This window comes from Nansenia antarctica (genome assembly GCF_963989245.1).
Source record: "Nansenia antarctica genome assembly, chromosome: 3".
NCBI lineage: Eukaryota > Metazoa > Chordata > Actinopteri > Argentiniformes > Microstomatidae > Nansenia > Nansenia antarctica.
Window position 1 is genome coordinate 2,470,133 of NC_137688.1, and position 27,859 is coordinate 2,497,991.

At 43.7% G+C, this 27,859-nt stretch overlaps 1 protein-coding gene across 1 annotated transcript in view; it reads left to right on the forward strand.

The window, feature by feature from the left end:
* Positions 1-3,511: 3,511 nt before the first annotated feature.
* Positions 3,512-27,859, forward strand: part of col5a2a (collagen, type V, alpha 2a) — a gene marked incomplete at its 5' end in the record, with an annotated part of 48,450 nt that continues 24,102 nt past the window's right edge. The window contains 18 exons of the mRNA XM_080526285.1: positions 3,512-3,527; positions 4,390-4,608; positions 7,834-7,862; positions 8,315-8,347; positions 8,818-8,850; positions 9,372-9,425; positions 19,000-19,092; positions 19,694-19,768; positions 20,478-20,522; positions 20,626-20,679; positions 20,923-20,976; positions 21,514-21,567; positions 22,142-22,195; positions 22,706-22,759; positions 22,935-22,979; positions 26,999-27,052; positions 27,417-27,461; positions 27,688-27,741. Of these exons, the coding sequence (XP_080382411.1) occupies positions 3,512-3,527; positions 4,390-4,608; positions 7,834-7,862; positions 8,315-8,347; positions 8,818-8,850; positions 9,372-9,425; positions 19,000-19,092; positions 19,694-19,768; positions 20,478-20,522; positions 20,626-20,679; positions 20,923-20,976; positions 21,514-21,567; positions 22,142-22,195; positions 22,706-22,759; positions 22,935-22,979; positions 26,999-27,052; positions 27,417-27,461; positions 27,688-27,741 (1,065 nt within the window). The remainder of the gene's footprint in view (positions 3,528-4,389; positions 4,609-7,833; positions 7,863-8,314; positions 8,348-8,817; positions 8,851-9,371; positions 9,426-18,999; positions 19,093-19,693; positions 19,769-20,477; positions 20,523-20,625; positions 20,680-20,922; positions 20,977-21,513; positions 21,568-22,141; positions 22,196-22,705; positions 22,760-22,934; positions 22,980-26,998; positions 27,053-27,416; positions 27,462-27,687; positions 27,742-27,859) is intronic.

The window sequence follows — 27,859 nt, forward strand, 5'->3', positions numbered from 1 at the left end:
CTGTGTGTCTGAGAGACTTACATAAAACCGGTCTCTGTGTGTCGGAGGAGAGACTTACATAAAACCAGTCTCTGTGTATCGGGGGTGGGGGGGGGGGACTTACATACAATTCCTCTTGCACAGATGGAAAAAACATAATTGAATTAACATGAAGTTGACATTCTTTTTTGAAGTAAACAATGTTTGAGTAGCCTTCGGAGAGTTACGCCTGGGCTGACTCTTGACGCTCGGTGATTGGTGATTGAGTCTTGTTTCCAGCCTTTAGAGCATGACAGGTTCTAGAGTCCAGCCTTTAACACTAGAACAGCCGTATTTTTACCTACTAAAAGAGCCTCTTTACAATGTAAATCTGTTATTTACACACAACAACCACTAGTTAGCCGCTTGTAAATTAGCCTGCCTCCTACACAGAAAAACTGCGAAATAGCTTCGTACTAGCTTATCCTGATGTGATTTTGAAAATGTAAGGATACTGGGTGGTAGAACGCACATATCTTAGAAAAAGTCATGAAAGGAGGGTCCTGAAATTTGATTGAGTGCAAAGATATAAACATGTTTTTTTACTCACCGGGGTCATAATGACCCCTCATGGCTGATTAAGTGTAGGCCCTACACATGACAGGGGTCTAGAGTTCAGCCAACACAGATGTCCCACAAAGAGGTCCAGAGAGAAAGAATGTTGATGCTGAAACGTGTAGTGAAGCCTTTTACTCTGTTACCTGACGTGAGACATGGTGCAGGACAGACTCTACCGACCACCACTGCTAGGGGGGAGGGGGGGCACCAGATGGCTATGATAGACACAGGGGTGGAGGGACCCCCAAGGGGGTGATGTGAGTGAGTATGTGTGAGTCTGTGTGAGTGTGTGAGTGAGTGAGTGAGTGAGTGTGTGTGTGTGTGTGTGTGTGTGTGTGTGTGTGTGTGTGTGTGTGTGTGTGTGTGTGTGTGTGTGTGTGTGTGCGTGTGCGTGTGCGTGTGCGTGTGCGTGCGCGTGCGTGTGTGTGTGAGTTTGTGTGTGTGCGTGTGTGTGTGTGCGCGTGTGTGCGTGTGAGTCTGTGTGTGTGTGTGAGTCTGTGTATGTGTGTAGGAGTGAGAGAGAGATAGATAGAAGAAAAAAAAGCTGTGTGTGACTGAGGTCAGCATAACTCCTCCTCGCCACAGACTGTCAGCCGGAGTCTGAGGAAATACCAGCGCTGCTGTCGTCCTCAAGGATGTGATTATCCATTAGCATGTGATTACTTAGCCATTCTGTACCACGTCCAAGATATGGAGGTAGCTGTCTCTAGGTTCCTCTGGTTAAGGCGTATACTTCATTCCAACATTTGAGTTATCAGGACTTATATTTGTGTTTGTTTGATCCAGTTCCCAGAATATGTCTTCTTTTTTTCTACCTGTTCCTTGCAGAGTTCAGCCTTTCAGCCTAAAAGTCATGGTATTTAGTGTACTTTTATCATGCACTAATCTTTAAAAAAAAAAAATATATATATATATTGTGTTTTTTTAATGAATGGTTTCGGTTGTTGCCAGGATTTCTGTGGTGGCGTACATCTTGCTGAACTAACGAGCTAACAAGCTAACAAGTTGGTTAATTTAGCAGATGATCTCATCGTAAACGTGGATAGGTATCGTGCTAAAAGGATGACATCTAAGACATGCACTAAATTGGCTTTGTATCTGACGGTACACAGCACAGGTGTTACGGGTGAGATTGGACAACATATACACATGTTTACATATGTAAACATTATGCTATGAAATCCAGCATTGTGCCTGTTCAACACAGCTGCTGTTCTGGGGGAGGTGCAGACTGCAGTGGTGTAGTCTATGTGATACGCAGGACTACGCCATATACCCACTAGGAAAGGCCAAGGATTTCCATATACCCACTTAAAAATGTGTGAGGATACGTAACAGCGTTTTGTGACAGAACTTTCACACTTTCATTCATAAAATTCACCCCGTCTGTGTTACAAAGCACTTGAATTTTGGACCATTGGGACTGACTATAGCGTCATATACCATCAAAGGGGGGAGATGTGACGTGAAATAATTATGTCAAAATGCAGCACTATCATGCACAGATCAGCCTTATAACATGTCATTTAGATAGATATAATGTCAGACAGGGAGCACAGATTTATTCTTATGGCGTTCCGAAATGAACGATATGAGGCTGGGAGGGAAAAATCACAGTATTCCCCACTAGAAAAAACTAGACTACACCACTGTCAGACTGGCACTGTGTGGGATGTTCTTTGAGGTAGATTCACTTTTAACTACAGACCTGGCATCAGAATCAGAATCAGATCACCCCATGAACTCCATCCTTACCGTGACAGTTAGATGAGGACATGTCTGACAGTTGATCATTCTTGAAAGGCTTCAACTTCTACCTGTTCTCTGGGGGCATGTGGACTTCTCAACAGTTTCCTAAGCTCAGGGGTGACACCTGGTGTTTATAACAGGAACAGGTAAAGGCCTTCGGATCACCTCTACTCAGTCGAGCCTGAGACAGATGCTGGCGTTTCCTATAGATCTTCAGGATCATAGGGTAGAACCATACTCTCTATGAGTCTAACCCCAACTGTAAGGGGGGGTGAAAAAGGATCTGACCAAGTGGAACCAGTTCAGCAATTTCAGTGTTCAAGAAGAGTAGTTGGGAGTAAATGAATGAATGAATGATCTTTATTGTCATTGTAACAGGTACAACTACATTGAAATGCTAACCCTAGGTGCTAACAATCAAACACAGTCCTATTTTTTGTTGACGGAGCCAACATAAATGACTAAATAAACAAACAAATCATAATCTGTTGTCACTTATTACTGTTAACTCATAAATTGCGCTGTAGAACTGTTGTATAAAAGCCTGCGGCCTCGTACCTACGACCCAATCACAGCCGTGCTGATATTCAGTCCAACAGCACTCCCTCTCGTGTGATATTACTTAGTAATTAGCATTTCATAGCCTCTTTCCACTCTTTTGAATTTGTTGTAATAAAGGAAATTGAGTTATGGATTGTCAAGTGATAATCCTTGTCTTCTAATCATGTTAAGGTATTTAGAATATCTGTGCTGGTAAATCATCTGGCGCTGGCTGGAATCCGGTTGGTTGGAAGTTTTGACTTTAGCGAGCGGGGAGTGAGTCAGGCTGTGGAAGGATGGAAGTATGGAAGGATGGAAGGATGGCCTCTGGAGGGAATGAGCTCACGTCTGACGGCGGCGGGGGGAGACTTTACTACAACCCTGCCTCACCTTTTCCACTGAGCAGAACGGAAACATGTGTTTCACATAAGGCTGTAAAAAAACACAGCAGGCGTACACAGTTACCTGTTATTGATTTATGATGACGCTGGATAATAAGATAATTAAGATAATAACAGAATAAGATACCGTAACACTAACATTTGCATTTTTCTCCTCTTTGTTGTCATTGTGTCGAGTTAGAGTTGGTGTTCATGTTTTGCCATGTCCCAAGGTCTTACATTGACTTACACATTAGACATAGGAAATGGCTGCCAGTCCAAGTCTGTGATTTAACATAACAATGACCAGCGCCTATCTGTTCAGAACTGCTCTGCCTCTCTGTCCTTAGATTTCAGACCTGTTACCAAAACACTGAACCTGATAAATCTACAATAACATTAGGACCATTCTAGCCCCTACACCCTACACCCCAACCCCTACACCCTAGCCCCTACACCCTAGCCCCTACACACCTTAGCCCCTACACCCTAGCCCCTACACCCTAGCCCCTACACCCTAGCCCCTACACCCTAACCTCTACACCCTAAACCCTACACCCTAGCCCCTACACCCTAGCCCCTACACCCTAACCTCTACACCCTAAACCCTACACCCTAGCCCCTACACCCTAGCCCCTACACCCTAACCTCTAGCCCCTACACCCTAGCCCCTACACCCTAGCCCCTACACCCTAGCCCCTACACCCTAACCCCTAGACCCTACACCCTAACCCCTACACCCTAGACCCTACACCCTAGACCCTACACCCTAGACCCTACACCCTAGCCTAGCCCCTACACCCTAACCGTACACCCTAGCCCCTACACCCTAGCCCCTAGCCCCTACACCCTAACCGTACACCCTAGCCCCTACACCCTAGCCCCTAGCCCCTACACCCTAGCCTAGCCCCTACACGACAACCTCTAATGTATTTTTTTCCATTAACTATTGTCTTTTTAAATGTTTTATCTATTTACTTCTTATATTTGCTTTTATAATGTATGTAAAGCACTTTGAATTGCCCCTGTTGTATGAAATGTGCTATACAAATAAACTTGCCTTGCCTTGCCTTACACCCTACACCCTAGCCCCTAGCCCCTAACCCTTGTCTGACCAGTCCTGCCTTCTCTCCTCCCTCCCCAGGCGATGGGCTGAGCTGCACGGCAGACGGCCAGGTCTACACCAACAAGGACATCTGGAAGCCGGAGCCGTGCCGGATCTGCGTGTGCGACATGGGCTCCGTCCTCTGTGACGAGATCCAGTGTGACGAACTGAGGAACTGCGAGAAGATGACCATCCCAGAGGGGGAGTGCTGCCCCATCTGCCAGATCGACTCAGGAGACTCCGACACAAGCAGACCCGGTAGGTCACCTGAGACATCTACTACCCCCCCAGCACTGTGTCTGCTGAGACATCTACTACCCCCCAGCACTGTGTCTCCTGAGACATCTACTACCCCCCAGCACTGTGTCTCCTGAGACATCTACTACCCCCCAGCACTGCGTCTCCTGAGACATCCACTACCCCCCCTGTACTGTGTCTCCTGAGACATCTACTACCCCCCCAGCACTGTGTCTCCTGAGACATCTACTACCCCCCAGCACTGTGTCTCCTGAGACATCTACTACCCCCCAGCACTGTGTCTCCTGAGACATCTACTACCCCCCAGCACTGCGTCTCCTGAGACATCCACTACCCCCCCTGTACTGTGTCTCGTGAGACATCTACTACCCCCCCAGCACTGTGTCTCCTGAGACATCTACTACCCCCCAGCACTGTGTCTCATGAGACATCTACTACCCCCCCAGCACTGTGTCTCCTGAGACATCCACTACCCCCCAGCACTGTGTCTCCTGAGACATCTACTACCCCCCAGCACTGTGTCTCCTGAGACATCCACTACCCCCCAGCACTGTGTCTCCTGAGACATCTACTGCCCCCTGTACTGCGTCTCCTGAGACACCTGCTTTTCCCCTTTACTGTGTCCCCTATGACTTCTACTGCCCCCCCCTTGTACTGTCTCTCTGTTTCTCCAGTGTCTATATAAAGATGTTCCTTCTATCACTGAGACTGCCAATGGCCCCTGGCCTGAGCTAGATTACTCTTCCTGCTACGACTGGTGGATTGATGATTCACTTGCTTAGTCAAATGTATTGCCGCTTTGGAATAAGGCGTCTGCTAAATGCCAAAAATGTAAATGTAAACTCAAATGGGGCATAAAATGCATGTTAAGACCTGGGAAGTCAGATTTTTAAAAATGCTGACACGTACGTTCTAATGCTTTGGTGTGGCCACCGATCAGAATGTTCAGACTTTTCTTTTTTGAAACACGGAACTACGTTTCAACGTTGTTGAGAATCACGACACAAACTCGCTAGTCAAGCCAAAACAACGCAATGGATTGGGTGAGTAATCCCACCACTGCTACCTAGTTAACTATAACACTACTTTACATTGTTAGCAGCCTCACAAAACAAGCTGTGTTAGTTGACTAGCGATGTGTCATTAATTTTCAACCAACACCAACACGGAAATGTATTCACGAAGGAAAAGTCAGATCATTACATCGGATCCCGATATGAGGACCAAAGCATCAGATAGAACGTGTCACAATTGAGGGTTTTTTGGTGCTTGGATCAGTAGGTGACACTCCTCCCTCTGGTCTTAGGACCTCAGCTCCTCAGGGCCACGAACGGGGCACCGCCTGGCAGAGGTTCCTCTGGAGGGGACATTAAAAGAACAGCCGTGCCTTTTTTACCTGCCAAATGACCCCCCCTCTTTACAATGCTCAAGCTGCTATTTACACACAACGACCACTAGTTGGCCGCTTGTAAATTAGCCTGCTTCCTACACAAAATAGCTTTATATTAGCGTATCCTGATGTGATTTTGAAAACGTAAGGATACTGGGTGGTAGAACGCACATATCTAGGACAAGTCATGAAAGGAGGGTCCTGAAATTTGATCGAGTGCAAAGATATAACACTTTTGTTTACTCACAGCTGTGCTGTGTACACCCTAACCCCTACACCCCAACCCCTACACCCCAACCCCTACACCCTAACCCCTACACCCTAACCCCTACACCCTAACCCCTACACCCTAACCCCTACACCCTAGCCCCTACACCCTATACCCTACACCCTAGCCCCTACACCCTAGCCCCTACACCCTAACCCCTACACCCTAGCCCCTACACCCTAGCCCCTACACCCTAACCCCTGCACCCTAGCCCCTACACCCTAACCCCTACACCCCAACCCCTACACCCTAGCCTAACCCCTACACCCTAACCCCTACACCCTAACCCCTACACCCTAGCCCCTACACCCTAGCCCCTACACCCTAGCCCCTACACCCTAGCCCCTACACCCTAACCCCTACACCCTAACCCCTACACCCTAACCCCTACACCCTAACCCCTACACATTAACCCCTACACCCTAGCCCCTACACCCTAACCCCTACACCCTAACCCCTACACCCTAACCCCTACACATTAACCCCTACACCCTAGCCTCTACACCCTAACCCCTACACCCTAACCCCTACACCCTAACCCCTACACATTAACCCCTACACCCTAGCCCCTACACCCTAACCCCTACACCCTAGCCCCTACACCCTAGCCCCTACACCCTAACCCCTACACCCTAACCCCTACACCCTAACCCCTGCACCCTACACCCTAGCCCCTACACTCTCCTCATCATCTCCTGTGTTTAATTGTCTTCTGCACCCAGGCTCCTTCCCCCTGCAACCATCCCCAGGTGGCTACTGCTGAGGAGAATAATGTTCTCACTTAAGAAAACAAAAATCTATTTTTTTCAAGCAAGCCCCCAGCCAAGAAAAGCAGTTAAAACAAGTTTTTAAAAAGCAATTCATCATGAGACACGCACGCACGCACACACACACACACACACACACACACACACACACACACACACACACACACACACACACACACATACACACACACACACACACCAACAGCAGATAAAGTCCTGAGGAATGCTGTAAATGCATAAACAAGGTGATATTAGTAGAATGGATTTTAACGTTGACCCAACTTTTCTTCTTACTTCTACATCGCTGATGTTCGCACATGTACTGTCTGTTTTGACCATACTGTTACATTTACATTTACATGTTTGGCATTTAGCAGACGCCTTATTCCAAAGCGACTTACAATCAATACATTTGACTAAGCAAGTGAATCATCAATCCACCAGTCGTAGCAGGAAGAGTAATCCAGCTCAGGCCCGGGGACATTGGTAGAAGGAAAAACCTTCTTCTATCACCTTCTTCTAAACCTAGGTTGTTTTTAAAAATATATATATATTTAGACACTGGAGAAACAGAGAAACAGTACAAGCAGGGCAAATAGACGTTTTTAGGGGACACAGTAGAGGGGAAAAAGCGGGTGTCTTCAGGAGACGCAGTGCTGGGGGGCAGTAGATGTCTCAGGAGGAGCAGTTAGACCTTAACCTTAGATGTAACCATAGATTTTCATACTGTTATGAAATCTATGTAATCTGTTGTGAATATGGGTTATTTATTAACGTATTTTTGTGTTCTCTGGTTTCAGATGGTGGTGGTGGTGGCAGGGTCTCCAGGGTAAGCATCGTGGTGTTTCAGAGCCTTACTACTGGGTTTGGTACAGGGCTCTTCTCTAAACCAGACTCAGGGCTCATTAAGACCTTCCCTGTTTCAATAAAGGATGTATAAAACTATTTAGTCATTTCTTCTAACCCTAACCCCTACACCCTAGCCCCTACACCCTAACCCCTACACCCTAGCCCTTACACCCTAACCCCTACACCCTAGCCCCTACACCCTAGCCCCTACACCCTAACCCCTACACCCTAGCCCCTACACCCTAGCCCCTACACCCTAACCCCTACACCCTAGCCCCTACACCCTAACCCCTACACCCTAACCCCTACACCCTAACCCCTACACTCTAGCCCCTACACCCTAGCCCCTACACCCTAACCCTAGATTTGATTCAAACATACTGTGTTGTCACCATTTGAAACAATGTCTATATCTATCCACCTTGTTATCAGGGGCAGAAAGGAGAACCAGGAGAGGTTCCAGTTGTAAGTTGATGTTAAAGTTCCTTCCTGCTTGTTTTTCCAATTTATTTTATTTTATTTATTTATTGACCAGGGACAGTACCCACTAATAAACCAGTTGGTAAATGAGGCAGTGTTAGCCAAATGGCTACTTTTCAACTGTTGTCCCTGTGGCCAGATGTCATAAGCCGTTCTTAAAAAATATACAAGCACATTTATCAGAGCAGTATAGCAATAGGCTCTCATTAACTAACTAGACCTACTAGGCATTATATACAATATTATTTTCAGAAAAAGCATGTAAGACATACATCACAACAATGAACTACATCTAAGAGATAACGGGCATATAACAAATGCAGAGTAAAAGGAACAAGTATATTCAATTCAATTCAAGATTGGAGAAGTATTATAGGGCAACGTTAACATTGAGAGAATATTATATTCAAAATGTATGTATGACATTGAAAATGTAATCCTATATCTTCCAACAGGTGACTGGTATAAGAGGTCGCCCTGGGCCTATGGTAAGCTTCTAATTCACTTTCATTTAGGCGGTGTGTCAAAAGATTTGAGAATTTGAGGAATCATTTTCAGTTTATAAAGACTTGTGAACATATTTCGTGACGTTAGAATTATAAGGTTCCATCTCCATTTTTGTCAAAATTTAGTTTTTTACATAATCTGATCCATTAGGTGTTTATTAATGCCTGTGTGGTGTTATTTTTAAAATGTTGAACTTTTTGAGTTAGTAATTCATCAAATACAAAGGTTCTCATCTCACAAAACATAATGGAATGTAAAAACGTTGACGCTCAATATCTCTGAACTGCCCTGAACGGAGATAGAACCTTATAATTCTAATTTCACGATTTGAGTATTTGAGTTGACACTAGATGGCACAGTTACCTAGAACTTCACCTGAAAAGCCACAAGTCCACAGAAACCTTTTTTAAAGTAACTTTACTCACTGGTGATGATGTCCAATAATAAAGTCGTACATTATCCTACTGCGGGTGTTTCATCTGTTCCATTTCTACTTCAACAGGGTCCTCCCGGATCTCCAGGATACAGAGGCGATCGAGGACACAAAGGAAGACCTGTAAGTTCCCACCATCACTCCTAAAACACACGCTCCTATGCAGAGTTAAGACACCACACCATAACAGGGCTAGAGGCCTGCATATTTAAGTTGGCTCGTTGACAGAAACATTGAGTGTTTGTGTCTGGATCTATGCCACGATCCTTATCATTCGTTCCCCTTGGACTGAAGTAAAGTAAGGGTGTGTTTTCTTCCTAACATGCTTCTTGTTAACTCTATAACTGCCATGAGTAAGCATTAATAACCAGTATTCAAACATATGTAGATGTTTACAAACGTTCACCACCAGCATTACACGCTTAAAACATGTAAAGGATTATCATCATGATGCCATGGTCATGTCAAAGTTATGTTGGACTCCTCCCAGAGGTGAGATGGGCCAGGACACGATGTGTGTCTCCGTGTCCTTTAATTCACATGGAAACACCTCGGCCTGTTCATGTACGTTCACCTGGAGATTAAATACATGTCAGACTGAACATATGACACAATTGCTGGAATTAAACATTTGTGGGAGATATGATACTGTCTATACAGAGCAAACTATGAGGTTAGAATATAGATGATCAGCTTCATGTTTTATTTTTCCAGACATTTAGAAATGACTACACTTTTTATACATAGTCCCCCTATCTCATGGCACCAGCAGTATTGGACAGTTGGCTTTCCAGGTGTGGTTTTTGTTAGTCAGGTGTGTTCCATCACATCATCTGTAGAGGGATAAGAGAGCTGTCAATGTCTCGTGTTGACTCTAGACTTTGCGTTTGCTTTTCAAAGTCTATTATTGGTGTCTGTCAATATGAGGACCAAAGAGATGTTCTTCCTCTTCTTCTTTTTCTTCTTCTTTTTCTTCTTCTTTTTCTTCTTCTTCTTCTTCTTCTTCTTCTTCTCCTTCTTCTCCTTCTTCTTCTTCTTCTTCTTCTCCTTCTTCTTCTTCTTCTTCTTCTCCTTCTTCTTCTTCTTCTTCTTCTTCTCCTTCTTCTTCTTCTTCTTCTCCTTCTCCTTCTTCTTCTTCTCCTTCTTCTTCTCCTTCTCCTTCTTCTTCTTCTTCTTCTCCTTCTTCTTCTTCTTCTCCTTCTTCTTCTTCTTCTTCTTCTTCTAAAATGAATAAAGAACATTACACTCATATCCTCCCAGTAAAAGTTGGACAAAGTGGACTCTCACTTGTAGTCACATGCTTTCATTCCCGGCCAAATGCAAGAAAGACCAACACGTCATCCTCGGCCTCCATTAAGCTAAAATAAAGGCTGTCGAAAAAGGATGCCGCATAGCCCTCGGCTTTAGCATCATTCATCTCCCACAGCACCCTGCACCCCCAGGCGCTCGCATACCACATGTTTCTGACTGGGAGCCTGATACCCAACTGTCATAGCCTGATATACCCAACTGTCCTCAACTGTCATAGCCTGACATACCCAGCTGTCATAGCCTGACAAACCCAACTGTCATAGCCTGTCATACCCAACTGTCATAGCCTGTCATACCCAACTCACACATTATGGGCGTAGGCAGAGTCGGTGTACACTGTCACTCTTCGTCCGGTTCCCAAGTTGCATGCTTCTGTGAGGGCAATCAACTCAGCCAATTGAGCTGAACAAGGCTGAGGAACAGCCTCGGCTTGTTCCACAATGAACCCTGAATTTTGGGATCGGACTATGGCATACCCAGCACGTAAACTTTCTCCTACCCGGTAACAAGATCCATCAGTCCAATACTCAACGTCAGCTTCCTTTAAAGGCAAAGCTAGTAGATCTGCTCTAAGCTTAGAGTACCTCATAGCTTCCTTCACACAATCGTGTGGTTCCCCATCTTCTGGGGTTGGCAAGGTCTCTGCTGGGTTAAGTGTGTTACATCTTAGTAATGTTACATCTTCCCTTTCCAACATCCTGTAATAATTCCTAATCCTAGGCATCGTCAAAGTATACTTGCCTTGATTCAAAAGATTCCTTAGACTGTGGTGGCAGAGAATGGTAATTGGGTACCCCATTGTTAAGGTTGTTGCCTTCTCATACATAAGATATGCCCCGGCCATTGCTCTGTAGCATGGCGCGAAACCCATTTCTACCTCTGAATATGCGACAGAGTAATAGGCTATGGGCTGTGGACTAGGTCCAATGCCTGTTGGTTGCGTAAGAACAGCGCAGGCATACTTCCCTTTGGCTGAAGAAGAAACATACAATCCAAATTCTTTGGAATAATCTGGAAGCGCTAAAGCTGGCGCTTCTTGTAATTTGTGTTTAATTGTCTCAAACGCCAAATCAGCTTCCCTTGTCCAAGTAATGCAACATTGGAGTTTATCACTACCTGTTTCCTTAATCATCCCCCTCAATGGAGCGACCAGTCTAGTGTAATCCTCCACCCATGCTGAACTATACCCAGTAATGCCCAAAAACATCATCATTTCCCTAACCGTTCGTGGTTTTGGAGCCTTCTGAATAGCTTCCAAGTGTTCATTAGTGACACTGCGATGTCCCTGTGTAATAGATTGTCCTAAGTAAGTTACCTTTTCCTGGCAATACTGTAGCTTCTTTTTAGACACCTTGTGTCCCTTCTCCGCCAAAACCTTTAACAGTTTAACGGAATCCCTGTGACATGTTTCTTCATCTGGGGCACAAAGGAGTATGTCATCCATGTACTGAATGGCAGTACTACTTATCGTCTGCCCTAACCCGTCTAAGTCCTCCTTCAAGACCTGATTAAAAACATGAGGACTGTGTTTGTACCCTTGTGGCATTCTGGTATATTGATAATGTTGACCTTTGTAGGTAAACCCAAATAACCCTTGACTTTCTACACTAAGAGGTATAGAAAAGAAAGCCCCGCATAAATCATTCACTGTAAATACTTTGGCTGTAGATGGAATCTGAGTCAACAGCACATGAGGATCAGGAACTTCAGCTGGATAGCTGACAACTACCTCATTCACAGCCCGTAGGTCATGTACTAGACGATATGAACCATCAGGTTTCGTTACTGGCAGAAGAGGTGTGTTACTTAACGGATATTGAGTTATCTTCAAGACTCCTGCCTCTAACAATCCTTTGATCTGTGGCTCAATTCCATCAATTGCTTCCTGCTTCAATGGGTATTGGTTTTTCCAAGGGGGTTTTGCACCCGGTATGAGTTCAACTCTCAATGGACGAGCTGATTTCACAAATCCAATGTCTGTACTGTTCTTTGCCCACAGGTCTGCTGGCACATTCTGTATCATTTCTTCTCTGAGGTCTTTTTCAGGTTGTACAGGAAGGATTAGCTGGTTCATTAGCTTCACAGTCTGCGGATGTCCTATTCCTTGAGCAGAGATCATCAGTTTTGTGAACTGTCCATCAATGCTCCTCCAGATAGCAGGGTTTTCTTTTGTCGTTACAAATCTGGCTTTTTCTGAGTCTGCCATCATTGCCCCTAAATGCTTCTGTTTATAGTGTTCAGATATCATAAGTGTCACATGAGGGATGCTACCCTCAATCTTATGCTCCTGATCTAGATAAGTGTTACTGTTTATCTTCATAGCCACTCCCTGAGGGCCTAGGATTATACAACTTGTACTAAGCTGTACCTGTTTTGGCTGATGTTTCAGCCACTCATCTGGGTTTGCATCTGCAACTTCTCTAAAATACTGGAGTGTACAATGCAATGGATCAGTAGGCCTTCTGGCCTCTGACATGTGTGCCAGGATATAATTGTCCCACATCCTTGCTGGTTCCATTAGGTCTGGGCTAAGCCCTCCCACCCAATACACCATAGATGCGTTGTTGTCCATCATGACAGACAGCTGTCTGTTCTCTTGTGGCACTGTCACCCGACAGCCGTCAGGTGTGCATTTCACTGTACAGTTCAATTGGCATAGTGCATCTCTCCCTAGTAGCCCTATTGGCGTGTGTTCTGATACAAGTATTGACAGATCTGCTCTCTGTCCTTTGTACTCTAAGCTTACAAGCTCAGTAGTAGGGATCAGCTGTTTAATTCCCTCGAATCCGATTGTCTTCACATATTTCCCAGACATAGGAAGGTGCGTGGCATCTTCAGGCTTCAGACAGGTGTAGGCTGCTCCACTGTCCACCATCAATTCTAATGGACGTTGGTTGACCGACACCCATATGGTAGGTTCATCTTCAGGCCTGTTTGTCACCACCAGCTGGCACCCCCCTCTCGGATCTTCTGGGCACCCCTATAGCCCAGCTGCTGGGCCTCCGTAGGGGTTCACCACTCCTGGAGCCGGTGTAGCAGGGGGCCTATATCTTCCTTTTTGTTTCCCCCCTGCGCCCCCCTGGTTCTTCTTCCAGCAGGTACGGGCTAAGTGTCCATCCTGGCCGCATTGGAAACATGGTCCTAACATCTTCTTCCCGGCTGCGGTCCATCCCTCTTGTGGTGGTCCTTGGCCAGGCTGGTTGTATGGCTGGTACGGAACCACTTGCACCCCTGGTGGCCCCTGTGGGTATGGATACCCCCCTTGTGGCCCCTGTGGGTATGACTGGGGAGGGACAGTTTGCAGTTGCTGTGGCTGAGATGGGACCTGTAGGGCTATGGTCTGCACTCTCTCTCTGGTTTTCTTGCCTTCAGTCAATTGTACTTGAGTTAGTTTTCTGAGTGAGTCTTCGTCTTGTGCCTTCTGTATCTGAATCTTCTTTCTGAATAATTCTACTTGGTGTGCTACGTTGTCTATATAAACAGCCTTGTTCATGTGTCGTAGCCCCACCACTTCTGCTAACTTGTTCTTAACTGGGGTAGGGAGACCTTGTTGAATCTTTTCCCTGATTATGGCTTTTTCTAACGGGTTATCTTCGGCATCCTTCCCTGTCACACTTCTCCATTGAGAGTGCACACGGGCTACAAAACCCCTGGGATTCTCATCTTCTCCCAGTGGCATCACAATGATATTGTCTGGGTGAATGTGAGTAGGGTATGTCTCTCTGATTGCCTTCCACAGCCTGCCTCTGTTTGCTGCGAAGAGCTCTGGGTCATAAACTGATGTACCGATATATTTATGAAGTCCTGCCTTCGTCAATATTTCCTGCATGGTGTCCAATCCTGTAATAAAGGCTAAGAGTCTTTTCAGGTCTCCCATCGCGGCCTGCGTCCCTGTCAGTCTCACGTCCATCTCGTTAGTCCAAGGGTGACCCCCATCTTCTAGGACTGGGAGTTTTTCGATCACTTCAGACAGATCTGTATGACCCCAAGGACGATATTCTATCTTGTTATCTCGAAACAGCACCGGGAAGATCCCCTGAATTTCCTCTTCCTCCGATGCCTTCCCTCTTGGTCTAAGGCCATAATTGCTTACTAGTGGCTCCGTTCTTTCGTCCCGCCTTGGTGTCGCTGTAGACCTTGGGAGGTTCGGCTGGGATGTATGATGTGATGACACTTGAGCTACCTGTTCTAACAGTTCCTCTATCTGTCGTATACAACTTTCCTCCTCTCTTAGGCTTCTCTCTTGGAGTTTTCTTGCCCTCTTTCTTAACTCCTCCTTATCCTTTTTCACCCTTTCTTCCTCCTCTTCCTCCGACATCTTCTTCTTTTGCTTTAAGCTCTCTTTCTTCTTCTCTATCTTCAGAGACTCCTGCTCATCTTCAGAACCACTTTCTTCTTTTCCCTTTTTATAGCGTCTTGTCCTTCCCTGTTTTTCGGCCCTGGCTATTAGTTTTCTGATCTGAGCACTGTAACCTCCCTGTGCATTGCTGTCAGCACCGGAACATTCGCCTTCACCTCCACTGCCATCTTCACTGTCATCTGTCTTGTTCTCTGGTTCGAAATCCACGGTCACTTTCGCTCTTCCCCTCTCTAGTACATTATCACCCTCATCTTTGATAGTGAAGGCTCCGTTCGTACTTAGGACGGGGACCTGAGGGTAGATCCGCTGAGAATTGTCCTCCAGTATCTTGGCATAGGGAGGAGGACTGGAGATTGGAGCTGTGTGTGAGAATGGAATGTTCACTTTCTCTTCCATTGCTTTGGCCAATTCATCTCTTTTTTCTGGATCCATGTGAGCTGTTTTCTCATTCCAAGCTAATGCTACTTTCTGCCCCTCTACCTTGAAGAGGTCTAAAATAGCTAACTCTAACCTGCGTTTCTCTGATCTAATCTTTCCTTTTTGATGCGCCTTATGTGCATTGATAAGTATCTCCAATGTTGCAATTTATTGTAAGTCAAAGGTGCCCTCTTCTGGCCATGGTTGTTCAATGTCTGCCCAACGAATATTCCATTTCGTTGACATTTTGCTAATCTCCTTAACAAGAGGATTCATTTTTTCCACTATAGCCACAGGGGATGAATTTGCTAATATTCCCTTATCTGTATTAACAGCCCTCACAATTTTACTGGGTTTGGCTCCCATGTCTGAAATATTTATACTGCTCAATATGCTGAAAATATGCTATAAGGTGTACTTTTCTTACAACCCACCTTCTGTTGCCGTATCTGCTAAACAGATGCTAGTCCAACTTTTAACTGCGTCAACTGTCTACACAGAACATTACAATTCAGAACAACGGATTGTTTCAGTGGTATTGTGTATTATTGACTTAAATGTAATCTATGTGTGTGTGTGTTTTAATTTAAATTTAATTAAAATTTTAATTCAATTTAATTTAAATTATTTAAATAATTATAACTAATTAATCACTAACAATCAATTATCACTATTAATTAATATTAATCAATTATTAATAATCATAACTAAATAATCATTCAATTTAAATTTAAATTCAATTTAATTTCAATTCAATTCAACCCAAATTTAGTTTAGTTTTAATCTAAATGTTTTTCCCTTATTGTGTATGAATGTGTATCACTTAATTGCTCAATCAATACTAATTATAGTTCAGGTCAACTTTAATTATTAAACTACAAAGGCTGTTCAACACAATTTATCAAATTACAAAGGCAGGTCACGCTCTAAGTCTTTCTGATCCACAAACCCTTGATTGATCAATCCTCAGATAGAAACTGTTCTGCTATTCTTTAATCAAAAACTGTGAAAAAGAACTTAACTTGAAATAAAAAGATGTAAAACACGAATAATGACAACAACCTGTAAAGAAATCGATTTATTTTGGAAGGAATAAAATGATTAATTATTAATTACAATCTGTAAAGAAATCGACTTGTTATTTGAAAGGAATGCATAATTAATTAGACTTAGTCATTGACACTTCATTGATGTAACCCTGTGAAAGAAAACGTTATCATTGGACTATTACAATCTGTCCACTAGATGGCAGCAAGTTCCTTCCATAGATCTGATAGGCTCAGATGGAATCTGATTCTGTAAGCAACCGAAAATGTCTTATCGATTGCTTCAGACCACCCTGCCGTGATCTTCAAGTCGCAACCTATTATTTTCTACAATCCATAAACAACCCAACCGTCAAGCGAAAAGAATGAACGATTAGTTAGAATTATTCATTATATAATCATATACATTGATTTAAAACCTGTGGAGTAATGGTTTTCATTAGACAGTTGAATTATCCATAGACCGTAAAAAACAATAGGCTGTGAAAGTAATAGGTTGTCAAGGGGCTAACTCTCTTGGTGTAGTGGTTGCGCGGCCGGTTGGTATGTGGGAGATCGGTGAAAGGCAAGAAAGCAAAATGGAGGAAAAAAGAATCCGTCTCCAGTCTCTGCTGGGCTACGCCCCTCTCCGCGCATGCGCCCGCTTTTCACCAGACTTGCGAATAAAACTCAACAAATATCCCCAAACTACTTTAAAATACCCCAACGATCAACCCACTTTATCTCTAATTTTATAAATACTATAATCTATGTGTAATGGATTCAACCTTATCTTTTATGCAACAATCAAATTCAGGTTCCCTTTGTAGTAGAAAGGATTTTCAACTCCGTGTGTGCATGTGTGCTTTTGCAGCCTTTTTTTCTCTGAAATGAGACACACAGAAAGGGAGGGGATGGGCTCTACCCCACGGTTTTTCCTTGAAAAACCACGGTCTTCACAAACAGAGCACATTCACGACTCCGCAATATCAAGATTATCTTTCAATGCAGTTAAACGTATTATTTACCAAATGTTTCACTCTAATATTCTCTAATGCCTTTTTTCCACAGCCTCTGTACTTGAGCGCCTTGAGCGCCTGCAGGCATAAGGCTCGGACGGCACTAAAGTAATTAGCTCTGCTTCACAAGGACAATGGTCCTCTTGTCTTCTCAAACAGGAATTCTCATTCCTTATACATACAATAACACAATTATCAGACTCTCTTCTGATTTATCACAAGATATCAGCCCACTGTGAGAACGTCTTCCACGCAGTATTCTACTGACAGCGCATTCGCAAAACGCGCACTGAAGCAATTCATCCTTTGCTCCACAACACACACGATACTTCTACAATATCGTACAATTACACATTTATGTACAAATACAGATTTCTAAATCCGGCTCTTTAAATTCAATCCAATTGTAATTATCTTATATTTCTAACAGATACTCAACACAAATCTAAATTCTTTTGTTTACAGCTTAAGACCATTTAATTACATCAAAGCTGGAAGTCTGACAGAGAGAGAGAGGGACAGAGAGGAGGAGGAGGAGGAGGGGCAGAAGTCAATGGGTTACAGGCACAGAGGGAGAGACAGAGAGAGAGCAGAGAGAGGGCAGAGAGAGGGGGGGAATTGGCTACTTACCTCCAGGCGCTGAGAGAAGTTGAAGAGATGCAAAAATTGACGGTCACTATAATTACTTATAAGCTATTAATTTACTCGTGGACTAGGCTCGCCATTATTTCGTATATATTGGTATCTGTTACTACTAAAAATGAAGAAGAGTTCTTGAGCAAATTTAAGACTTGTTTATTCAAAAAAGCAGGTTACACAGCATGGCCCCTCAATGGAGCTGATGGTCCGAATCGGTCACAGGATATTAAGTCAAAGATATGGATATGAAGGAAAAGAGGATATGAAGAGAAAGAGTCCCTCTGTGTACAGGATTTTATACCCCCCCCTTGTCACTGTCGCTGAGCCAATCAAAACAGAGTCCACGTCATTTTAATTTGGTTGAATACAAAGTATACCAGTGAGATCATAGTAGGTGAGGTCATTTTCTGTCCTGTAAATAGGATGTTATTGTCTTATTATAATGCAATTCACCCTATGGTCTAATACAATTCTAATGCAATTTATGTTATGGGCGTCTTGCTGGCTCGGGCCCTAATGCAATTATATCTTCCCATGATGATATTACAGCCTCTGCACATGCATGTCAAAAGGCCATTGTGTGTATTAGAGGGCCATTGCTATGGTTAAAATACACCACAGTCATGAGCACGCCTCTCCACCCACCTGAGTGCAGGAGGGATATAGCTACATATCGCTATAGGATAGGATATTTTCATCAGTTATCGCCGACACCAACTGCCAACATGGCCGCGTCCTCCGTCTGGCACTGGTTGAAAACAGAGTGCTGGGTATCTGATTCATCTTCCAACATACTTTCACTCAAGTTGTCACCCCAACTGCAAATCGATTTGTACGACTGTTAAAATGCGTCTGATACGTTTAAAAACACACACAACTCTCTCTTTATGATGATGTTTTTGACATCAACCCTTTGTTTGTTCCAGGGGTTCCGAGGCCCATCAGGATACGATGGAGAGCCTGGTATACCGGGCCAACCAGGAGAGCCAGGGCCTGCAGGACACCAGGGGCCTCCAGGGGTGAGCGTCACCAAACACCACAACACTGATGTTGATCACCGAATCCTCATCCCCAAATCCACAGCGTCTGTCCTCCCTTACTTGGCTACAACATACTGTGTTTACAACACTACCTCTGCACATACTGTGCATTACATAGTCACCTATCACTGCCATTCTTGTTCTATTCATGTCGTGCCCTTATATCACTATTTGCATTTTTTAATAATAATAATAATACATTTTATTTATGGGCGCCTTTCAAGGCTCTCAAGGACACCTTACAAGACAGTTTAAAACCACATATCAAAACATTAAAATCAACAAAGCAAAATGAGATAAAAACAGCAAAATCAGATATAACAACAAACTAAATACAGGAGATCAAACCAAGTAAGCCATTGTGAAAAGGTGTGTTTATAAGACTGGATTTGAAAGTGGTGAGAGTGTCAATATTGCGTATGTTGTGTTTTTGGTTGGATACTAAACTGCGTTTCGTTGTATAGTACTTGTACTCTGCGATGACAATAAAGTTGAATCTAATCTACTCGTTTAGCAGCAGCAGGCTGATGTCTACAGTGACAGTCATTAAAACCACACCTCTCTCTGTCCCCTACAACAGGGACTTGGAGCTCACATGTCAGCGGGATTCGATGAGAAATCTGCGGGACAAATGGCCATGATTCCAGGAACGAGGGTACGAGGGTGATGCCTGAACTGGGATGAGATCGATTGTTGTATGCTTAGGCTTTAAGCTCGCTGTTTCAGGTTTCCTGAACCTAGATTGAGTCTTTTCCTCGACTACAGAAAACATCTTTCAATCTTCAACATGTCAACATTGAAAGTGTGATTCGGTCTTAATGGTCTTGATCTACATTTACACATACATTTACATTTTTGGCATTTAGCAGATGCCTTATTCCAAAGCGACTTACAATCAATACATTTGAATACTAAGCATGTGAATCAGCAATCCACCATTCGTTGCAGGAAGAGTAATCTAGCTCGGGCCCGGGGCCACTGATAGAAGGAAAAACCTTCTCCCTATTATCGCCTTCTACTAAAACTTATTTTATTTGTATTTTTATGGAGAAACTGAGAAACAGTACAAGGGGGGCGATAGAAGTTCTTAGGGACACAGTAGAGGGGAAAGCGGGTGTCTTTAGGAGACGTAGTGGTGAGGGTCAGAAGATGTCTCAGGAGGAGCAGTTAAGATGTAACCTGAAGAGATGGGTCTGAGTCATGTTGTTAATGTCTGTCGTTTGAAGACGTCCCTTTTTGTTGTAGAGGATTCCTTTGGGCCGTCAGTGGGGTTAATGATCGATGGTGAATCTGTATAGACAGTTTATTGGTTTTAATTAATACTGTTGTTGATTCATACTAATGATGCAAGTCGTTTGTTTTAGGGAGAGGCGGGAATGAGAGGACCACCCGGACCAAACGGTCAAGCTGTAAGTAAACAAACTGCTAATTTTGAACTCCTAAAATGGACTGATTATGTTGAACAATGATACGGGAAGGGGACTCGCTAACACCCCACCCTCTCTCCCTCAGGGACACTCGGGCCCTTCAGGACCTCCTGGGGATCTTGGTGATCCAGGTCACATGGTATGAAAACATTCCTCTTGTTTGTGTCGTCAAGCTTTTTAAACACGTATGTGTACCGCTGTGTCCCACACAAGTAACACAGAACCACAAACCGAAGCTGAAACCTTATCAAACATGTTTGATTGTGTTAATGATTGATATAAACATGTTAATGATGGATATAAACATGTTAATGATTGATATAAACATGTTAATGATGGATACAAACGTGTTAATGATGACAAGTTGATCATCTTGTCGTAGGGTTCATCAGGGCCGAGAGGACCAGAGGGACCCTCGGGGAAGGCGGGTGAAGATGTGAGTCCACTCCAACCTTTGTTTGTGCAAAAGTTGAACTTTTTTTTAAAAATTATTATTATTGTTTTTTAGACCTGCTGAAGAGAATTGTAGCATATGATAAATACAAATACATACTGTAATGTTGATGTATGAATAATGTTACCGATGTTAATTCACTGGAAACTGTCGGTTTGAAAAGATGTTAGTTGACTAACAGCTGTAATTCGTGAGTTTAGAATTATAAGGTTCTATCTCCGTCTAGGGCAGTTCAGAGATATTGAGCGTCAAAGTTTTTACATTCCATTATGTTTTGTGAGATGGAACCATTGTATTTTATTCATTACTAATAACAAAAAAATTACAACATTTAAAAAATAACACCACACTGGCATTAATAAACACCTAATGGGTCAGATTATGTAAAAAAATAAATGTTTACCAAAAATTTAGATAAAACCTTATAATTCTAACGTCACAAATTGTCACTTAAACGTGCATGTAGTTTGTGATACTGTAATTATCAGTTTGTGATGACGAAATGTTACATTGTCGCAGGGAGAAGCTGGCAAAGCTGGAAACTCAGGAGAGATGGGATTCCCAGGATCTGTGGTAAGGAGGAGAGATTCTGTGTTGTTGCTCTGCGGGGTTATCAGAGGAAGTGTTGATAGTGCGAGGGACATATTTTACGGCGTAAAAAAGTAATCTTAGTGCATGTGGGCCGCTGGCAGGTGCTCGGGGGGGGTTTGAAATATTGTTGCTATTTTCAAGGCCAGAACTTTTCACCGCAACTGATGTTTAATCTTCTTTTTTGGCATTATCATGCCATTAAGGATGTGCCAATCTGACGATACTACACATAACTGTATCTATATCTGTTAACTGGAGCTTAATACTCTTTTGCTCTTAGTACTACAAGTGTATGTGTATGTATTTGTATATGGGTATGATGAGTATAATGTACTTGTATAACTCTTACTATAATATCTTAAAGTCTGTAGTATTTTATCTTGTACTATCGTAGGTCTAGCTAACGGATGTTTGAAAGGTTTAGCCTATAATTCACTCACTCAGCCCCTGGGTTGTATGCACTAACTAAACTGCTTTGAAAAACACTGCGTCTGTAAATAATGAAATAAACAAAAAAACACATTTTTCTAAACTAAAATTCTGTGGTGGATTTCAGGGAGCGCGAGGATTCCCAGGGACACCTGGTCCCCCTGGCCTGAAGGGTCACAGAGTGAGTATGACCCACACATATCCCAGAGAATGGATGTCTGGCATAGGACTGTGGCTGACGTTTGATTGGAGCACTTGAGCTGCTTTTTGCATCACACTTTAACAGCATTTTGTGACAGAACTTTCACACTTTCATTCATAAAATTCACCCCGTCTGTGTTACGAAGCACTTGACTTTTGGACCATTGGGACTGACTATAGCGTCATATACCATCAAAGGGGGGAGATGCGACATGAAATCATGTCAAAATGCAGCACTATCATGCGCAGATCAGCCTTATGACATGTAATTTATATATATATATATATATATATATATATATATATATATATAAAACGTTAGACAGGGTGCGCAGATGTATTTTTATGGGGTTCCGAAATGAACGATATGAGGCTGGGAGGGAAAAATCACAGTATACACACTAGAAAAAACTAGACTACACCACTGGTTGCGATATGATTTGGGACAAGTTCAGTGTTTAACGCAGATTACACCCACTTCTCACTTCAGGGTCACGGAGGTGTGATGGGTCTGAGAGGAGAGACCGGAGCTGTCGGGTCAAAGGTAAATTAACTGTCATGAAATAACTGACAGTATAATATCTATCATTGACTTGACCGCCATTATTATTGATATTACTGCACGTTCATGTTATTATGGGGTTATTACACTCTTATGACAGGTAGTAGTGTTCTCATGAGACCCACTGTGCTGATGAAGGCTGTGTTTCTCCTCGTAGGGTTCGAATGGTCCCACTGGTCCCATCGGAGTGAACGGGCCTATGGTAAGTGGAACATATACCGTTTTAATAGCAACTTGTACTATCCCAAGAGTTACAACACGTGATGTTAGAATCATAAGGTTCTATCTTCATTTTTGTCAAAATTGAGTTTTTTACATAATCTGATCCATTAGGTGTTTATTAGTGTCTGTGTGGTGTTATTTTTAAACTGTAGACATTTTTTTGTTAGTAATTAATAAAATACAAAGCACAAAACATAATGGAATGTAAAAACTTTGACGCTCAATATCTCTGAACTTCCCTAAACGGAGATAGAACCTTATCATTCTAAGCTCACAAACAGCTGTCTTTGGAAAGTAGTTTCATGGTTTAAGATCATGATCATTGAATTATGAAGTTTACTTCATATCTTCTGACTTGTGTCTCTGGGGGTGAGAATTATTGTTTGGCAAAAGCGCATTGGTAGGGTCATCGGAAACATTGAAACATTGTTATGATCTTTTAGTAGGTCGTCAATGTGCAGTTTCTGACAAAAAAGGACATCATGTGATGTGTATTGCCATGTTATTGTGTGGGGACATGTGTTGTCAGTTTACCCACCAATTGGTCTTTTGGAAAGTCAGCTGACATCACTGTGAGTAATGATAGGGTACACATCTTGGTTCAGGCTTGTTGGTGTGTTTGTATTGTGTTTGTATCGTTTTTTTGTTTTGTTTTGTTTTTGGAAAAAATGGACCCAGAATGAGTTAACTAACCATAGTGGTCTAAACGTTTCCATCTGATGATCATAGGCTGGATTTGCAACGTTGTCAAAGCTTTATGACAATACATTTATGTGCTCTATCCTTTCAGATATTGACAGTACACAAGCATTATGTGCCCATTTGACAAACCTGTGACTGACATGTGAATGTATCTATTTCTCAATCTTAGTCAGTCTTCTTCTCTTGCTGACGGCGTACTCTTACTGTCGCCAGAGTGGAGACATGCCTTGGTTTTTCTGGATGACTGCTGACGTTGTGTCATAGAAGTATATTATTTTGTTGTGCCATATTGACACAGAATACAGTACCAGGCTCACTGTATGAGGGATGGACTGGATTTACTACCTATTGTATGCTACTAGACATACGTTGAATCATTCCGCCTGCCAATATTAACCATGGGTTGAAGAACTGGAATTTGGCAACTTTTGCCAGGTTGATTCAAACAATCATCTTTTGATTTTATGTGTTTTGTTTTGTATATTTTCCTAAAATCTACAACTCCTACAGTATTTGGTGTTATACCCTGTCAAAGATATTCATGGTTGTATGGTAACGATAACCCCACTTGCAAAAAAGATAAGGGCTTGAGATTAGTTTCTCAATTCGCTCAACTCAATTTGTTGTCTGACACCTGTCCGAGTAGATCTAGTTCACGTGCAGAAGGATCAAAGCTTGTAATGTGCATCATTTAAAGCTGAACAAGTGTATCATGCCAAGCCACGTGCTAGTAGCTGTTTGGAAGTTGGAAGTATTACGGTGTGGGGCTGTTTCTCCTCTCGTGGTACTGGCAGACTTCATATCATTGAAGGATTCAGATTCCTCCATGACATTCTGAACCCCTCCTACCCAAGCCTGTGGTTTGGGATGTCGGGAGAGTGTCTGTCTGCAAAATACTTTCTCTTCCTTCTCCAACTTCTCCAAAGCTTGATTGGTTGTTTCCAGATGTCCCTCGTTAGCTTGTACAGATGGATGGAGCCTCTGCTGTGACCGGTAAATCACATAGTCATGGGCGTTGAGTACCCTAACCCGAAAGAGAGGACATAGTCATGGGCGTTGCTGCCCTCTTTGGCCACCCTGAACATTAGACATTAGAACACGTACAGGGGCGGCTGTGGCTCAGGAGGTAGAGGGTGTGTCTCACCAGGTAGAGGCTGTGTCTCAGGAGGTAGAGGCTGTGTCTCAGGAGGTAGAGGCTGTGTCTCAGGAGGTAGAGGCTGTGTCTCAGGAGGTAGAGGCTGTGTCTCAGGAGGTAGAGGCTGTGTCTCAGGAGGTAGAGGCTGTGGCTCAGGAGGTAGAGGCTGTGTCTCAGGAGGTAGAGGCTGTGTCTCAGGAGGTAGAGGCTGTGTCTCAGGAGGTAGAGGCTGTGTCTCAGGAGGTAAAGGCTGTGTCTCAGGAGGTAGAGGCTGTGTCTCAGGAGGTAGAGGCTGTGTCTCAGGAGGTAGAGGCTGTGTCTCAGGAGGTAGAGGCTGTGTCTCAGGAGGTAGAGGCTGTGTCTCAGGAGGTAGAGGCTGTGTCTCAGGAGGTAGAGGCTGTGGCTCAGGAGGTAGAGGCTGTGGCTCAGGAGGTAGAGGCTGTGTCTCAGGAGGTAGAGGCTGTGTCTCAGGAGGTAGAGGCTGTGTCTCAGGAGGTAGAGGCTGTGTCTCAAGAGGTAGAGGTTGTGTCTCAGGAGATAGAGGCTGTGTCTCAGGAGGTAGAGGCTGTGTCTCAGGAGGTAGAGGCTGTGTCTCAGGAGGTAGAGGCTGTGTCTCAGGAGGTAGAGGCTGTGGCTCAGGAGGTAGAGGCTATGTCTCAGGAGGTAGAGGCTGTGTCTCAGGAGGTAGAGGTTGTGTCTCAGGAGGTAGAGGCTGTGGCTCAGGAGGTAGAGGCTGTGTCTCAGGAGGTAGAGGCTGTGTCTCAGGAGGTAGAGGCTGTGACTCAGGAGGTAGAGGCTGTGTCTCAGGAGGTAGAGGCTGTGTCTCAGGAGGTAGAGGCTGTGTTTCAGGAGGTAGAGGCTGTGTCTCAGGAGGTAGAGGCTGTGTCTCAGGAGGTAGAGGCTGTGTCTCAGGAGGTAGAGGCTGTCACTCAGGAGGTAGAGCCGGCGTCTAATGATAGCAAGGTCGGCAGCTCTGCGTTTCGAACCCTGGCTGGCCACATGTCGAAGTGTCCTCGAGCAACGTACTGAACCTCTAATTGCTCCTGGATCGCTGTCTATGCCGGACCCCTTGCCTCGAGTATAAAATACCAAATTCCAACATAAAAAAAAGCTAAACAAGTGTGAGTATCCTTGTAAACAAACAGAATGTTTGTGGGATGTTGGAGGCAGTGCATTCCTATCACACTGGCCGGGAGTTCGTTTTTAAAGGAAACAAATTGGAGCCCCGAAGTTCCACATTTGTGACCAAATCACCCCCTAGTTTATTAGAGTTAACTTGGCACTTATAAACTAATAATACTGGCCCCATTCACTCCCATTGTTATTTATTAGCCGTGGATGAAGGTAACTTAAGTTAGTAGTGACTATCTAAACAAATTCAAGCTGTGGATTCCCACTCCAGGAAGAGAAATGTAAATTGTATGTTTTGTGTCGTTTTACAAAGCTTACATTTTGAAAACCCCACTTTTTTCAAGCAGTTTCTTGAAGGCGTGGTATTGGCCTCTGTGTTGACATCAGCAATGGGCTTCAATTGAATAGACAATCACCCTTATTCCTTGTGTGTTTAGAAACAGGGACGGTATATGCAGTAAATGTGCGTCCATACCTGATTCATAGTTCTGAAGTAGCCTAATTAGCTAGCAAGCTGGTTATTGGAACATGAATTGATTTGAAAGCTGACGGCTGCAAGTTTGCTAACAAATTTGAATTACTTATCATTGAAATATATGCAGGGGTTGTATTTGTTGCAGTGGTTTTGTATTTTCAAGGTCTTCCTATTCAGGTTAAGACAGGCTATGGTTCATAATGGCTAAACATGTAGGGTTAGGGTTATTGTCACCAACTGGTGTGGGGCTTTAAATAACTCTCAGGGCCAAAACCATCTAACAAACGTTGTCTGAACTATCCAGCCTCTGATCACTGTGGGCCACAGAATTACTTTATGGTTTCTGTCAAATAGATTTGGAACAGCCCAGCCCTATCAACAAAATGCAAATGATCACATCTTTCGCAACCTTCAAATGAACGGTCACTTTTTCCTTTACATGTCTGCATTGACTGCTCTGGTCACTGTTGACTGCTCTGGGCACTGTGAACCTCTGACTGCTCTGGGCACTGTGAACCTCTGACTGTTTTACTGACTGTTTTACTGCCCATTTTAGGGTCCCCGAGGAATGCCAGGAGAGAGGGGCCGATCCGGCCCGGGCGGAGCGTCGGTAAGGATGAGAACACTTCCTGAGTAACCGGACACCGTTTAGCGTAGCGTGACGTTTGAATACCAGGATATACAATCGGTTCCATCACAGTACATGTGCTTTACCCCCCCCCATCGTCCTGGATCATTGGGACTCCAATGAAGGAATACCTTCCTTCTTCTAGCACTGTGACTGCCAAATGGCTCCTGGTCCTAGGAATTGTTCTTTTTCTTATGATGACTGATGGATAGATGATTCATTTACTTTAGACAGATGTACATGTTCGGGGTAAAAAGCGTCTTCTAAAATGTCAAATCTTAAATGTATCTTGCAGATTGGATGCAATGCAGTATGAAACTAACCAACTGTTTTTCTTGGATGATAGGGTATGCGTGGTCCACCTGGAAACCTCGGGAAACCAGGTCCAATGGTAAGACAGGCAGATACGTTGTACCACCCGGAAGTACTGTAGTCACCGTGTCACGGTCCTGTATGAAGATGACATGTTTGTCTCTATGCAACGGCAATGACAAAAGAGCGGCAACCGATAACGATGATAACGATGATGAGAAAACTAAGTTGATACATATCATGAAGGCCTCATAGCGATACATTGGGAGATGAGGACTGGCTGAACTTAATCTATTGTTTTGCAGGGTCCTCTGGGTATCAACGGCCCTCCTGGATACCCAGGATCCCCTGGGATGAAGGTGAGTGGAATATCCAATCATTCAATCCAATATACAAACAAACTGCCATTTTTTTTTAAAGTTGTATCTCAGAGTTAAAGGTACAACCTGTCATATCTACTGTCGTTCAATGGTCAGT